The sequence below is a fragment of the Microtus pennsylvanicus genome, chromosome 11 (assembly GCF_037038515.1).
Source record: "Microtus pennsylvanicus isolate mMicPen1 chromosome 11, mMicPen1.hap1, whole genome shotgun sequence".
In the NCBI taxonomy this organism is placed as follows: Eukaryota; Metazoa; Chordata; class Mammalia; order Rodentia; family Cricetidae; genus Microtus; species Microtus pennsylvanicus.
The window spans coordinates 86301847-86317972 of NC_134589.1; the positions used below are offsets into that span (position 1 = coordinate 86301847).

The window sequence follows — 16126 nt, forward strand, 5'->3', positions numbered from 1 at the left end:
GATTGGATATAAGGTCATTTTCTTGTGCTTACACTATGTTGGAATATCCAAGACTTTCTGTAATAGAAATGGTGGCTCTGCTGGTACCATATTGTCCTGGATGTCATTGATTGTATTCTTATGCTGGCCTTTAGTCATCTGGGTTTGGGGTTATTATCAATTTAGGTGCTGATATTTGAGTTTGTTCTTGTTGGATGGATTTATTTTTGGATGTTTTCCCTCTTGCTTCCTGTTTCCTCTCTTGTCTTCTGGCCTGAGTGCCCTGTGACCAGCAAGTCTTCTGGCCCAGTAGTATGTCTCTTTCAGAGTTTTGGTGACCTGCTTGGCCTCTGAGATTTGGGGTGCTTGCTTTGTTTCTGGGGTTCTACAATTCTGGAAACTGGTGTGGCCTCTGGTTTCTGGATACTGGTGTGGTCTCTGGAGTTCCAGTTACTTGGGGCTCCTGGGACTCCTAATACCCGTGTGGCCTCCAATAGAGAAGGAGCTGTCTGCCAAGTTGTGGGCTGGGATATGGAGCCCATGGGAGGAGATACTGTTGGGAACTGCTGGGCAGGCTCTGGGGTTCCTAGCATGGCCTCCTATATGGTGAGAATCCTCTGCCAGGGGTTGAGGGCCAGAATTTGAAGCCCATGGAAGGGAGTGCTGTTGGGTACTGATGGGTGGGGCTTAAGGGGTTTGGCAGGTGGTGGATGGTGTCTTACTTGGGGTATAGCCTCTGGTAGAGCAGGAGCCTTCTGCCAGCAGGTTGTAGGCCAAGACTGAAGAATTGAAAATTTAAATACAGCCCTTTAGAACTGGTGAGATGGCTCAAGGGATAAAGCTACTTATTATCAAACTTGACAACCTGAGTTTGGTCTCTGGGATTCACATGGTGGAAGGAAAAAAAAAAAAAACAACTGCACAAGTTGTTCTCTGACTTCCGCATACATGCCATGACATTTACACAAGCACATATATACACAAACACACACACACATTTACACAAGCACACACACACAAACACACACACACACACTCAAATGCCACTAACCAAAGTGATGAAAGGGTCGAATACATCCAGTAAAAATGAACTTCTTCCACAGACACAGATGAGGAGGTGATGGAAACCCAGCTCTCTGTACTACCACTCTTGGGAACAACATGGACAGAAACCACTCCGGTCTGGGCTCGTGGGGGTGGGGGAACTAAAACACACTGGGGATGAGGACTGGACTGTCTGACACACCTTTGGTCAATGGTGCTAGCAAGACAGGAGACAGTTCAAATGGGAGCCCACAGAAGAAAGCAAGACTGAGCAGTACACAGACCTGAAAAAGCCAGCAGGCGGGAGCTAGACTCCCCCAGCTCACCTGCCATGGGGGATTGCCCTCCAGTGTTTCATGCACGGCACAGTCAAAGACTTAACCTGCATCCACTCTGTCACATACCCCAATACGCTAATTCTTAATGTCAATAATATTTTTCTTTTCTACATCTGAGTTGCTTGTCACACTCAAGAAAGGAGAGAAGCCAAGTTGTGTAGCTTGTAAGCTCTATGAGTGCAGGAAACAGAACTGTAATCCATCGCTGTGTGATGATAGATACTTCACCAATAGTTGTCGAAGAAGTCGATCACCCTACAAGACCCGTAGCTTAATCACAAAGAAAAAGGGGTAATGGGGCCTTCTCGTGGTGGAGAGTGTCTTAAAAGCCACTCTTCAACCAAACCTGTGCGTACTTCCAAGAAGCCATCCACATCTGTGCATCCTCTGCCACGTGCCATTCCATCTCTCTTCAGGCTGCATGACTGCATGGCTCAGAGCATGCTGGATGAGCCCTGCTGGTAGTGTGGGCACTGGGAGGTGACCTGTGCTCGTGCCTGTTCTCACTGTGGGAAAGGGATGGGAAATCCAGGCTCTGCTCTGCTGATGAGAGAGGCCCCTTGTGTAGGTCAAGCTGGATGGTGACCAGAACTTCCTCAGAGTGCCTGTCCGATGACAATAAAATTTTGTTATGCCTTTTAAATGAATGGATTTGGTAAAATGTTTTCTTACTTTTTCCTAGACATCGCCTGGTGGTATTACCAGTATCAGAGAGGTAAAATAATAATAATAAGTCTGCACTAACTTGATTGTCTCAGTTACATTACTTGGAAAGGAAGAACTTCTCCATCTTCTGCAACTAGCTTCCTTATTCACCAGATTTTTGTGTTCCTTGTTAGCAAACTCGGTCTGTGTAGAAACAGCTAGGAATGTTCTCTTAGGGTTGAGGCTTAAGAAAACCCTGTTCCTTCTAAGAGACTCCTATTTTTCCCTTCCATGGTAATTGAATGTCTATTAAATAAAGCTCAGAGCTGAATTATCGCTTAAGTATATTAACTGTTTAGAACAAATGATCTGAATCACTCTGTTCTCCTCCCCTCCCCCAACATGGTCCAGACCTCCAATCCAATCAGCATTTTCTGAAGCAGATTTTCTTTATCTGTTTGTATTCTATTATTTGGTTGCTAATATCTACTTCAAGTGGAAAAAGTGGAATACTTAAATAAAGAATAAAGGCGGTGAAGAGGTTAAGCAAGCCTGGATGAAGTTCCAGATTCAACGGTCTCCAAGTCACACAGGCGGTTTAATGGCATTAAAAAGAGCCTGACGTGAAGATGAGTGTGGTGGCGCACGCCGTTAATCCCAGAACTCGGGAGGCAGAAACAGGTGGATCTCTGTGAGTTCAGGGCCAGAGTGGTCTACAGAATAAGTTCCAAGACAGCCAGAGATACCCTGTCTCAAACAACAGAAAGAAAGGGAGGGAGGGAAGGAAGGAAGGAAGGAAGGAAAAAAGGAAGGAAGGAAGGAAGGAAGGAAGGAAGGAAGGAAGGAAGGAAGGAAGGAAGGAAGGAAGGATTCAAAGTGACTGCCAGGGGTCCTGGTGACTCTACTTAACCAGAGTGCCCAGTCCCTGCTTGGCTCTAGCAGATGACGCCCTGGTGAGAATTTGAGAATCTAGATTTTCGAGGTGAAGTAAGAAATACAAACTTTGTCATGGATTTCTTGTCTCCAAATATTAGCAATGCGTTTTAAATGTATTTTATCTGTTTCACATAAAATATGAGCTTCTATGGATTCCTTACAAACAAAACCTATCTTTGGACTACATTCAAGCTAAGGACCACTATTTTGTAGCCTCAAAAATGGAATGGAATGAATGGATGGGTATAAAGTACAACCCAGATTCCCCTCTGCCAAACACACACACACACATTCTCTCTCTCTCTCTCTCTCTCTCTCTCTCTCTCTCTCTCTCTCTCTCTCTCACACACACACACACACACACACACACACACACACGGGAGAAACTATATTCTAAGCAAGAGAGGAAACGGTCATATTTTAGGCCATGGCCTTCATCATCAGCCAGAGAAGATATTCATTGCCAGATGTGCCCCAGATGTGGGTCCTCACTGCTCAGTTTGGAGAGCGGACTTGTACAAAGGCGTGACATTTGTAAGCAGCAGGGGTACCTCCAGGCTGCTCACAAACCAGCTTACATTCTGGGCTCCAGTGGAATAGAAGCCACTGTGGGGATATGTCCAATCTGATGGCAGCCCAATCTAATGGCGGAGTCCTAAACTGGCTGGAATCAAGGTCCAGCTTTTTCACTGTTGACCTAAGCAACCCAAGCCTCAGTCAAAAGGAGTTAGTGACAGAGCTTGGGAAAGATCGTCAATAGAAGACCTTCGCATGGACTCTGTTTATTTAAAAGATACAGAACTCACTGGAGATATGGGGGGGCCTTGATACAACCATCTTTTTCTAAGAGGGTCTAAAGTTTTCATCCAATCCTATATCTAGAACCACCCCCAAACACTAACATATTAAAAACCGTTTACTCTGACTCACACCTGTGCTGTCTGGGATTCTCCAGTGTAGCAGACGTAGCAGACATTACAATCATCCTTCCGGCTCACACTCGCCCCCAGTGGCCGACATTCATGGCCTTGTGAGCCACTTGTAGTTAGAAAATCACCTTCTCCATTAAGATAACTGACTTCTAAATGTCAGGCAGGGAGGGCACCAGACCCCTCACCCCCGACCAAACACGAAGTCACATGAGAGCAGTGAACAGTTCTACTAGAACATTGCAAAGAGAAGATTAAACTCTCATGATCTCTATCAAGGAAATTTCCATAGCATTAACCACAAGATTAGTTTTGATTCCAATTCAGTCTGACTTAATAATTAGCTCATAATTCTTTTTAATAATGAAAATAATACAGTGAACAGCACATGGGATTGAAGACTCACAAAGCCCGAAAGTGGTAAGGAGGCTCCCTGGGTGTTAATTCTCCTTTTGTCGAACCAGGGAACTGGGCCTGTGTCCCCTCTCTATTGGCTCTGCCTAGAGACGTCCAGAGACTCCCTGACTGGCTACAGAGAGATGTGAAAATTACCCCTCTAAAGCTCCTCATGCATATATGTACAGTGGCCCAGAACAAGTGGCTACAGGTGGTATGAAAGAGAGGAATGTCCAAATGCGGGCAGATCTAGACAGCTGAAAAAGCTGTGGACAAGTTAAATGGTTTTCCAGTCAAAGGCCATGACTCATGAGGGTCACTGCGGCACAGGTTTGCCAAGGCTGAAGTCCATCTTACACCAAAGACAGCTCTGCCTCTCGGTGTTTTACCTCCAAAGTGTTTCACAGAGGTTTTGCATGCATTTATGCATATACTGGACTGTGATGTAAGTTACATTTTTACTTAATGGTTTAAGCCCCTAATATCCATAAGTGGCTACTTTTCTACATCTTGAGCCTCAATGACCAGAGTTTCTCCTGTCATAGATGTGGCCAAGACTGGTTATTAGTGAAGGACAAAGCCAGAAAGCCAAAGTAACTGAGTATCCACAGCGTGCAGAATCTCTCTAATCTGGAACTCAGTCCTGCCTCCCAGACAGCGAGCCTATCATTGGTTAATAAGGAGTGACATCATCTTAATAAAGGCAGTTTAATAGTTGCCGTTTCAATAATTAGCACTTTTTAAGCAAGATGATGAGAAGTGAGTGCTGGTTCTGAGTTAAAAAAAAAATCCTTTAATTGCCTACAAAGAAATTCCCTAAGCTTATACGGAATCCAGAGCCATGGGGAGATTTTACACACACACACACACACACACACACACACACACAGAGAGAGAGAGAGAGAGAGAGAGAGAGAGAGAGAGAGAGAGACAGACAGACAGACAGACAGACAGAGACAGAGACTTTAGTCTGGGTCAGATGAACATTTGGAAGTAGATACTATAACATCAAATCTTTTATTTCTAAAATATAGTTTTCTATTTTAATATATATTTAGGGCTTTTTTTTTCAAAACTAGGTTTCTCTTTAGCTTTGGCATCTATCCTGGAACTAGCTCTTTTTAAAGATTTATTTGTTTGTTTGTTTATACAGTATTCTGCCTGCATATATGCTTGCAGGCCAGAAGAGGGCACCAGATCTCATTACTGATGGTTGTGAGCCACCATGTGGTTGCTGGGAATTGAACTCAGGACCTTCGAAAGAGCAGGCAGTGCTCTTAAACCACTGAGCCATTTCTCCAGCCCAGGGAACTAGCTCTTGTAGACCAGGCTGGCCTCAAACTCACAGAGATCCATTCGCCTGCCTCTGCTTCCCAAGTGCTGGGATTAAAAGTGTGCACCACCACCGCCCAACCCTTATTTGTATTTTAATATAATTTTGTTGATTCTTCTTCCTGAGGCTACCTGGGCATGCCCAGTGGGTGTTAAGGAGTAGTATGTGGATGTTGTTATAAACCTCTAGAGCCCCTTCGGAAGTTTCTTCAGATACACACAGCTAAAGATACAAGCATTTTTGTGCTAGGACTAACCTGCAACCGATTTCTTAGGATGAGCTGGAGATCTTTCCACATTACACTCCTGGGGACCTCCCCTTTCCACTGGCCCTTTGACTTGCACAGAAACCTCCTGCATTCAGGAAGTTAGTCCTTAACTCATTAGCAAACCTAACAATAATTAAAGGTTCTGTAAGCATTATAAGGAAATTGGCCACTTGCCACAATGTAACATAAACAGAGAATCTTATTTATATTGAATCATTCTCTGCCTCCTTCCCAGAAGGATTAGGAGATGTGTGTTGCCCAGCACGTAAGAAAGATAACAATTAGCTCCGCTGCCACTTTATTGGAGCTTTCCTCTGACATCCATTACCGCTGGGACCCTGCGCAAAATAGAAATGTTGATGGATTTGTTTGTGTTGGGATTTAAGTATCAAAGGAGAACGTGACAACAGCAGAGAAAGTCTGGCACAGAGCGCCCAACCCCGATTACCGAGTGCCTACACTCATTGCACCTGCTCACCCTGTTCTGCCATGCAAACCAGCCCACCTCCTCTCTGACTTAGCATAGGGCAGCCTGGTGGGCGTGTTCCCAGCAGCCCACCCTTGTCTTCACCAGGCGGAAGTTGGAACTGTTCAATATATGGATTCGCTGATGTCTGCGTGACAGCAGCAAGCAGAGGAGGACAGGCAGATGGTCAATGATCCTTGGCTGGAATAAATTTACAGAAAGCATTCCGGCAGGGCTCAGGGGAAAGCACGCATCCCTGGGTGAGGCAAAGCTCCTGGAAGTGCCACTGATGGGTGAACTTTGATCCACTTTAAGGGAAGATGAGTAGACTCGGCCGACAGGCCCTTCGTAAGCGAACTTATTTCAGCACACATGGTGTTAGACCCCATTTCACCGCACCGACCCCCACTTCAGTGCACATGCTGGAAGTTGAACCCCTACTATCCACGGCCATTTGTAGAGCGTTTCAGACACCCTGGAAAGAGAAACTTTATTTCTACAAAGGCACACAAATTGAAGTCACTTCCCTAGTACTTAAGGACGTCTAGAAGATATTATAAAACAATACCTTGTAAAATATATTCAGATTCTTTAAAGTCATATTTAACATACCATAATTTGAGTGTCCTAAGCCTCCCTAGCATCTCCCTTGCTAGCTCACATGATGAAAATGTATTCTTTTTAAAAATAGGTGTGATTTGTTCTTCCTTACTATTTGGAAGCTTTCGTTCTGCTCCGTTACCTGTGTCCCTACACAGAAAACAGGGTCAATATGCAAAGAAGGCAGCTTGAAAAAGAAGCTTTTGTGTGAATGTGTTTGCACACTTCTACCCTCTTCTCCCAATCTGAGATTCTGATGCTCCCTCCCCTTGGTGCCTGTCACACCTACAATACCTCAGTGCACAGACTGTGAAACGGTGAATGGCTGGGGAGGGGGGTTCAAGGCCCAGGAACCCCTGCAGTGTGACCCGGCCCAACCCCAAGTCTCAGTTCCCAGCATCAGCTCAGACCATGGTGTGACAGAGACCAAGGAGGCCCTGCTCTGATGCCACCCCCTCTGCTTCCAGACAAGATCGAGGATGAACTAGAGATGACCATGGTTTGCCACCGGCCTGAGGGACTGGAGCAGCTTGAGGCCCAGACGAACTTCACCAAGAGGGAGCTGCAAGTCCTTTACCGAGGATTCAAAAATGTAAGACCCCCCAGAGGCTCTGAGGCCTGGTGTGACTTCCCACAGAACAAAGCTCTTTTGGTGCCCATGGAGTGAGTCCCTTGTGTGCAGAGGTTCAAGGAGGCCACCACTATGAACCCGCACCTGGGAAGAAAGAAAACTTGCAGGAGAACAAGGTCTCAGCAGACAGGAACCTCACCCCTACACAGGGGTGCCACAGGGTGGGGTGACCTCAGAGAAGCCCTCCCCACCCAGGTGCTGACCTTAGCTTGACACTCACAATTTACCCTCTGTCGGGTGGCCCAACAGTGAAGGGACTGAGCTCTACTGATGAGTGCCAGCGAGGCCCACGAAGAGTGGTATAGCAGCCTGAGTGTCGCTGGGTTCGGGTCTCTGAAAGTTGGTCCAGTGGGACCAGATTTTCTTCTCCAACTGCTGGAAGCTTCTTTTTCTGTGAGTCACACAGACAGCCAGGTTCTTAGCAAAGGAGCATGGGAGAAAGAAAGCTGACAGACACAGAAGTCCGTGAGTAAGTGTGTTTGAGATTGTAGGCTTCCTTGGACAGAGTCACGAAACTTAGAACAGGCTTCACCAGGATCCAAACCTAGACCTTTAGGACTCTAAAGCCAAGACTCTCCCAGGACAGTACCTTTGCTGTGATGACGTCCCCTCTCTTACAGAGTAGCTTTTTAAGGTGGGGTTACCTCCCAGGTCCCCACCCCCCGGAGACACCCAGTAGTGCATAGCTCTTTGCCCAGGCTCTGCCCATGAGAGGATAGGGAGAACCTGTGCAGGCTCCACCCCCCAGGACAGACTCCCAGACCCTTCCCACTCACTTGCTCTCTGCTCCATACAGGAGTGCCCCAGTGGCGTGGTCAATGAAGAAACATTCAAGCAGATCTACGCGCAGTTTTTCCCTCATGGAGGTGAGTAGATCCTTGGGAAATAACCTCCCAGAATCCTCCCCAGTGATCAGCCTTCCCTTCCTCTCACTACCCCCATTCTTTGTCTTCATCTTCTTCGGGGTCTGAGGAGAACTTATGGAGAGATTTTTTCCCTTACTACAAAACTACAGAATTCTCTGAGGGGAAAGGAACCCACTCCACAAGAAGAGCTGGTAGTGCAGTATCAAGAAGAATCATGGCTAGAAAGAGGTGTCATGACCCCAGAAGGAACAATTTGAGTTTTAGAGACTTTAAGCAATTTACTCAAGATCACACAGCTTATATGTGGCAGACCAGGAACAGAAGGTATATGGGACAAAATCTTCGCCATCTTGCTAAGACAGCTTGATATTTTGTAAACAACATTAGTAAATACTACAGACGATAAAAAAAAATTCAATGAACCAAAATCAATTGTGGACAGTGTGACATTGTGCTCACTTATAAAGCCAAGTTACCGAGGACACTGGACCCCCCACCACCTTCCTCTTGTGACCTTCCTGTGCCACCTGCCCACAGGTGTCACCTGGACAGCTGCAGAACCTCTTCTGGGTTCTAACAAGATACTCAAGTGTCCCACATCCTTCTTGGGCCCTCACACAGGTGTCCCCCTGGTGTGGGTCTCTGTGTTGGGGAGAAGGAGCTAGCTTCACGTCACGCTAGCACCAGGCTCCCAGGTTTTGAACGCCATGGAGACGCCGTTTTCACTGTGTGGCAGGGAGGCTCCAGGTGAAAGCATCTCTTCACGTGTTGCAAGAGTCAGGTCTTGCCCCATCCCCCTCTGCAGAGATGTGGAATGGATGCTCAGAGATGTCTCTTTAGATGTCTACAGACACGGCTATATGGAAACAGCCTGGATCCGAGCTCAGGTCTCTGCTCACAAGGGAAGGCCCAGAGAAACAGGTCACACAGAGAAACAGGAAGGGAACCATTCTCAAGATGATGAGGTAGAGAGAGCCAAGGACCTGCCTAACCTTTTGCTAGAACTTCTAGCCTAAACTCCAGGGGCTGAGCAAATGGCTCTCGATCCATCCTCCTTACCTTCGCTCTGGTCCCATCCCTGCCAGTTTTCCAGTGCTGCCTCTGTGGAAACTAGCCCCGCCCCCTCCCCCCCCCCCACTCACCTGCTTTTCCCTCTGCTTTACAGATGCCAGCACATATGCCCATTACCTCTTCAATGCCTTCGACACCACCCAGACAGGCTCTGTGAAGTTCGAGGTACAGTCTGGGTGTCTCTTGGTTGCTCATTGCCTCTTGCTCCAAATTTGGGGATCCTGGAGGAAATAGTTAATTATTCAGTTAAAACTTTACTCATTTAGCAAACATGGCCTGAGGACAGAGAGGAGACTTCCCCTGCCCTCTAGACACTGGGAGTGGGTTATGGAGACAACTTAAAAGCTCTCTTGCACTCCGCAGGCTGGGTGGTAGCCTCTGGAGCTAGCTTTTTGCATTTATTAACTTGTTTAACTTTTATAATAGCACTACAAAGTGGGAGTTATATTATCATTGTACAGAAGAAGAAAATAAGGCAGAGGCCAAGTAGCTTTTCCAAGGTCAAAGAGAGAGTAAGTGGCCAAGCGGGGCAGGGAGGTGGGAGGGTTTAACACAGACAGTATGTTTCTTCAGCCTGGCTCAAAGCCACTATAACACAACCATTGCAGCCATGGGTTAGGACCAACAGGGAAAGCAGAATTAACGGCCTTGGGGTGTCCACACATACAAAAGGGGCATCAGAAACTGCAGTATGGGGAACGGATGACAGACGTTCTTTGCTGGCATCGCCCATTTCCACCTAGCTGACAGGAGGGTGTGGGAGGCACCATTTTGTAAAAGCACCGTAGTCTAACCTGGAGGTAAAGCTTCTCTCCAGCCACGTGGTGGCTTAGGGATTAACTTTTGCTCTCGCCTTTCCATTTCTTAGGACTTCGTGACGGCTTTGTCTATTTTACTGAGAGGGACAGTCCATGAAAAGCTAAGGTGGACATTTAATTTGTATGACATCAATAAAGACGGCTACATAAACAAAGAGGTGAGTGCCCAGAATAGAACAGAGAAGAGAGTTCTTTAAGGCATAGGTGACAACCATCAGATCTCATTATCTACAGCCCAGCCCATTCCGTCTAATAAAACCATAGAAGCGGAAGACCAGGGAGGGGTACGCAGCTGTCTCAAAAAAAATTAATAAAAGAAAAATCCCAGAGAATTTCAGAATCTTCACCGCTTGGCTCTTAGAGTCTCAGTACATGTGTTTAGCCAGTGAGCCGCTCATGGTCTGTCATTCAAGTCACCTGGATGTCTCCTGTAAACTGATGTGCCTTTGGGGCTTAACGTTGACATCTGGGACATTTTGCTGAGCTCCTATATCTCAGGCCTAATGCATAGAGCTGTGGAGATCATCTCTAAGCTTGATCTCAGCTCTGCAAGGTTCTCCTCTCAGAGTATATACACAGTCGAGTTCCCTGTTCACTCAGCCATGGGGGTCCAACACAGATCTAAGAACTCATTCAGTTCTGGGTGCTGGAGACCAAACAGTAAGAAATCAGGTCAGGCCTGACTGTCGTGGGTGGTGCAGCGGGAGGAACAAAAACAACGAAATGTAGGGCAGGTAGGAGTAGCAAGGGCCTCTCTAAGGTGCATTGCCATGCCACGGCCAATCACCCGCAAAAGCCTGGGAAAGTGTCCCAGGCAAAAGGCAGAGCCACTAGAGGGGTTCTCGAGGAAAGTGGAGTTCCATGCGCCCTCCAAACAGAAGAGCTTGCTGTTGGCTGCGAGCTAGGGTATGAAGTAAAGCCCGGCAGGCTCATAATGAAGCCTGAAGGTTGTCGGACTCAGACACTGGAAGATTGGGGTAGACAGCCCACTCCACCTACTGGGGGCTGCTGGTGCGCAGCAGAGCTTTTGAGACACACGAGTGCTAAAGGTGGTTCAAAGTCAGCAGGAAAATTGGAATAGTTTCCTGTCACGAAGAGAAATAAAATTCACATGAAAAACTCAGGAAAAGTTTAAGCTCCTCAGATATCTTTCTGATGACTCCTAAGAGAAACCCTACAAAACTGAGGCAGAAGGAACTTTCCAACTTTTTTTATTTTTCGAGACAGGGTTTGTAGCCCTGGCTGTCCCAGAACTATATTTACACAATAAAAAAGAAAAACTGAAATTCTAAAGCTAACATCTGCTTACTATTGAATATTGCCAGGAATTCCACCCCTACATATTTACCTAAGAAAAATAAAAATGTGTAATTCCATAAATACCTACACGGAGATTTGCATGCTACCTTTATTCACAATAGCCCCCACTGCACACAACCCAAATGTCTTTCACCAGGATGGCAGATAAGTATATTGTTGCTACCCATCCAGTGGGTACTCAACAGTCAGAAGAAACAGACCACTGTCACATGCAACAGTGGGCATGGTTTCTGTACCCTTTATGTGCGTTCAACACAGACAGGCTCAGACTTACAGTATCACTCCATTTGCCTCAAATTCTAGTAAGTGAAAATACCTTTAATGACCCAAGTTTCATCGGCCATGGCTTGATGCCAGGGCTTGGCAGACGGTGTCGAAGCTTCTTGAGGAGATAAAAAACTAATGCAGGTGTTGTGTGTGGAGGTGGCACAGCTGTGTACATTCGCCGAAGTTTATCGAGCAGGACACTTAAGATGAGTGAGTCTGCTGTAAGCAAATCATGCTCTGATAAACCCCATTCTTAAAGGGAGATCTCGTTTGAAGATAGGAGCGCCTGGACAATAGGAAGTGCTCCAAACGCGTTGAATGAAAAAAGAAAATTAAGAGCTTTGGCAAAGCATATAAAAGAAAACAAGAATCCCATCTCACTTAAAATACACATCACAAATTCTAAATAAAGTGCCGGGAAATTAATCCTAGCACTCTAGTTAAAGGAGCATGCATGGGAAGGAGCAGGTTTACTGCAGAAGTAATTCAACATTAGTGAATACCTATTAAATAATTCATCCCATCAGCCCATCAAAAGACCAAACCATGTGATTCTAAAATCATCTTCCATCAAGTTTGCCGTATGTCCTTGATCAGTTTTTAAACTCCTAATAAAACGGAACTAAAATACATCGTGAGCTTAGTAGAATGTGCTCCAGCCTTCTGCACAGCTTTCCTCTGTGTGGTGACGTCACAGACAAGCTCGGCTGCAGCTGAGATGAAGACATGAGTGTTTACTATTGACCCACACCATCTGTTCGTACTGCTAAAAGCTCTTTAAAAACAATGGGACAGAAGCACACACCTGGAAAGCTAGGGCAGCCTTTGCAAATGACATGATTCTCTTCTCTATTTATGTATTTGCCTGCAACAAGGTCTCTCGTTGTAGCTCCAGCTGACTGGAACACACCGTGTAGGCCAGTGAATGCATGGCCTTGAATGCATGCATGGTGATCCTCCTACCTCAGCCTCCTTAAGACTGGGATTACAAGCGTGTGCCTCCCTGTTCAGCCATGACATGATTTCATCCTTAGGAAGGAAAGAGACAAGAAAAACGACTTAAACAATGTGAACTAAGACCATGTCCTGCGATCAACATCTATGCAGAAATCAAGCGGGTGGCCCATGTCTCATAACTATTTAGAAAGTTCAAACTAAGATATTCTAATCGTGCAGCAGTAAAATGTAATGTGCATAAGCATTTAAAAATATCCATATTTTAGATGAAGAAAAAGTTTTCTGAAAAACTGGGGGGGGTCTATAGGAGACACCTGTCGTTTTCTGAAGGGAAGACTATTATGAAGATGATGATATTGTAAAAATAGCTATTTGTCTTTAATTTAAAATTTATTTGTTTCTAACCAACATAAAATTATTGTTTGGGGAGAAAACTAGCACATTAGAAAAGTCACCAGCTGAAGACAGAAATGATCACTTTCAAAAAGTGGAAACAGGACTATGACATATTATGGTATGGTATGTGAGGAGATGAGGGGAGACCCGTAGACTGGGGAAACAGGAGGAAGCTGGGAGCCAATAGTCACTCCGTTCCTAACAGAAAGAGCCCAAGGACCAGAATAAACAGATGTGGATAATGAAATAGATGACCCAGGAAAACTGGCTAGCTATGGTGTTTCCTCAGTGAGTGAATGAATATTCTAGATGTCACACATGTAAGTCAGTCATAGATACACAGGTGATCTCTAGCTACAAAAGAGCCAGGAATACAGTGAGTGAGGCTGTGAGCAGCGCTCCTCCATGTCCTCTGCTTCAGTTCCTCCCCCCAGGCTCCTGCCTTGAGTTCCTGCTCTGGCTCCCCTTCATGGAGGACCATAAGCTGTAAGATGAGGCAAACACTTGGTCTCTCCCCAAAAGAGAGCTAAACCTGAATGGGAAAAGCACAAAATTAAAACACAAGAAAAGTATTGATGATGTCATTCTGAATATTTTCATATTCTTAACCTCAAAAATTGCCATCAGCAACGTTGGAAAGCAGGTGGCACAGCTGTTAAAACATCTGCAACTTGTAGGAAGTGGTGGTGCTTCTTACCAGGCACTAGCTAAGGAAGATCTCACATCTGCTTCCCTTGCATCTCCTTGACATCATGTCTAGCACATGGTGCATACTTTAAAATTCCCTATAAATAAATGTATACATCCCACAAAGTATATAAAGAGCTCTGACAATTAAATGAAAAATAAATACAGTGAACGAAGTAGGTGAGCAAATAGTTTGTGCTAATTCAGTAAGAACTAGTCAGTGGGGGAGAGGCAGGGAGGGGACTAGAGAAAAATGTAGAGCTCAATAAAAATCAATAAAAAATAATAAAGAAAAGAACTAGTCAATGTGTGCGACAAAGATCATGAAGAAAACAATGGAATTTCTATCACATTACAAAGGCTCTAGACTCTCAAATTTTCCTTTTTTATTAATTAATTAATTTTTTTCCAGCCCAATCACAGTTTTCCCGCCCTCCTATCCTAGTCCCTCCCCCCAGTCTTCCTCTCTCCAATTCCATCCACTCCTCTTCTTTCCTCTTCGGAAAAGGGCAGGCACTCCCCTGTATATCAGCCAGCTATAGCATAGCAAGTTGCAGTAAGACTGGGCACCTCCTCTCCTATTAAGGCTGGATGACTCAACCTAGTAGGAGGAAATGGTCCTAAAAGCAGGTACCAGAGTCAGAAACAGTCCTTGTTCCCGCTGTTAGGAGTCCCACAAGGAGACCAACTGTAACATATGTGCAATTTTTTTATGTTTAATCATGTAAAACAAATGGAGGGGAGGGTTTACACAGTACTCTCAGAGGCCAGAAGTGGGTGTCAGATCCCCAGGAGCTAGAGTCACAAGCAATTGTGAGCCATATACACGGGTGCTGGCAACAGAACTCGGGTCCTCTGTTAGAGCAGTACACACTCTTTACCGCCGAACCATCTTTCCAGGCCCAAATTTCAAGCACTCACTAAACAGCAGGTGACCATTTAAAATCACAGAAGATTAACAATTGTATGTGATTACATGTTTTAAAAAAATAAAGTACTAATATAGTACTATATCAATTTTATAAACATCTAAGTTCTTACATACATACTTACATGCATGATACTCTAAATTAAGATATTCAAATAGTACTTTACACAACACCTAAAGAAAGAAACCTCAGATGGGTTTTTATGCCATCTGACCTTCAACCTTGGGTCAATTCATTTTCCCATCACATCGTTGAACAAACCTACTAACTATTCTATTTTTGTAATGAACAAAGTAGACAGAATTATCACCGTTAATGTTTAACAGACATCTCTAGATGTCAGAATTAAGGGTGGGGTGGACACAAGTGTGATTAAGTAGATTCCTGAGATGTCATCCTAGCAAGCATTCTGGAACATTCTTACCACGTTTGCAGGCAATGAGAATCCCAAACAGCCAAAATTGGTCTTTCTGTCCAAAAGTTCTCAAGCAGGAAAGAGCCCAATGACCACATGGTTATAAAAGGCCAGTAAGGTGCATCTCTTGAAACGGATATGTGGATACAAATCCATTTCCTAGTTCAATATGCTGGGGCAGTCCTGGAGAAAAGACCACTGATAATTCTTTCTAAACACCTTTATCCATTTTTTTTTTTAACAAAAGGATCCAGTCTCGTTAGAGAGCTATTTGTCTTGGACCTGGGAAAGGAGAAATAGAAACTGAACCTGAATCCTGGCTGGGGTAGATCAAACAGCTACAGACATCAGCCTAGAAGAGTTTTAATAAGCCAAGACTAGGGCAAATTAATCAACAAAACAAAACATGATAATATTGGATTGTCACCAACAAAACATAATAGATGGCCACAAGTTCAAAGAACTAAATACATAAAAGAAAATAGGCATCTCTTGCTTACAGAAGTATTTCAGTACATCTACAGTTATTAATAACCTACTTTTAAAAAGCCTCAAGTGTCCTATGGATGCTGGCTGTTGGCTCCCTTGTCCTAATTTAAAACAGCAACAGAATCATGAAGGATTTTTAAATCCCTTATCTAAACCATTAACTTTTTAAAGGTAATATAGAACTGCCATCAAGCAAATGCCATAGTGATCACTTTTGCTTTTCAAGGTGTACTGACAACTCAGAGAGTTGACAGACAATCCCTTAATCAAATAATCACCAATCAGCAGACACAGCTACACTGCACTGACAGAACAGAGCATCCATCGCTTCTACAGAGCCTTGCCC

At 44.9% G+C, this 16126-nt stretch overlaps 1 protein-coding gene across 5 annotated transcripts in view; it reads left to right on the plus strand.

The window, feature by feature from the left end:
• Positions 1-16126, plus strand: part of Kcnip1 (potassium voltage-gated channel interacting protein 1) — a 371905-nt gene that overhangs the window by 350131 nt on the left and 5648 nt on the right. For 4 of the 5 annotated variants that reach the window (XM_075941347.1, XM_075941348.1, XM_075941349.1 and 1 more), the window contains exons 2-5: positions 7402-7526; positions 8362-8431; positions 9597-9667; positions 10371-10478. In XM_075941347.1, the coding sequence (XP_075797462.1) occupies positions 7402-7526; positions 8362-8431; positions 9597-9667; positions 10371-10478 (374 nt within the window). Of the gene's footprint in view, positions 1-2043; positions 2077-7401; positions 7527-8361; positions 8432-9596; positions 9668-10370; positions 10479-16126 lie in introns of all 5 variants that reach the window. The other variant, XM_075941345.1, reaches the window with a different exon arrangement.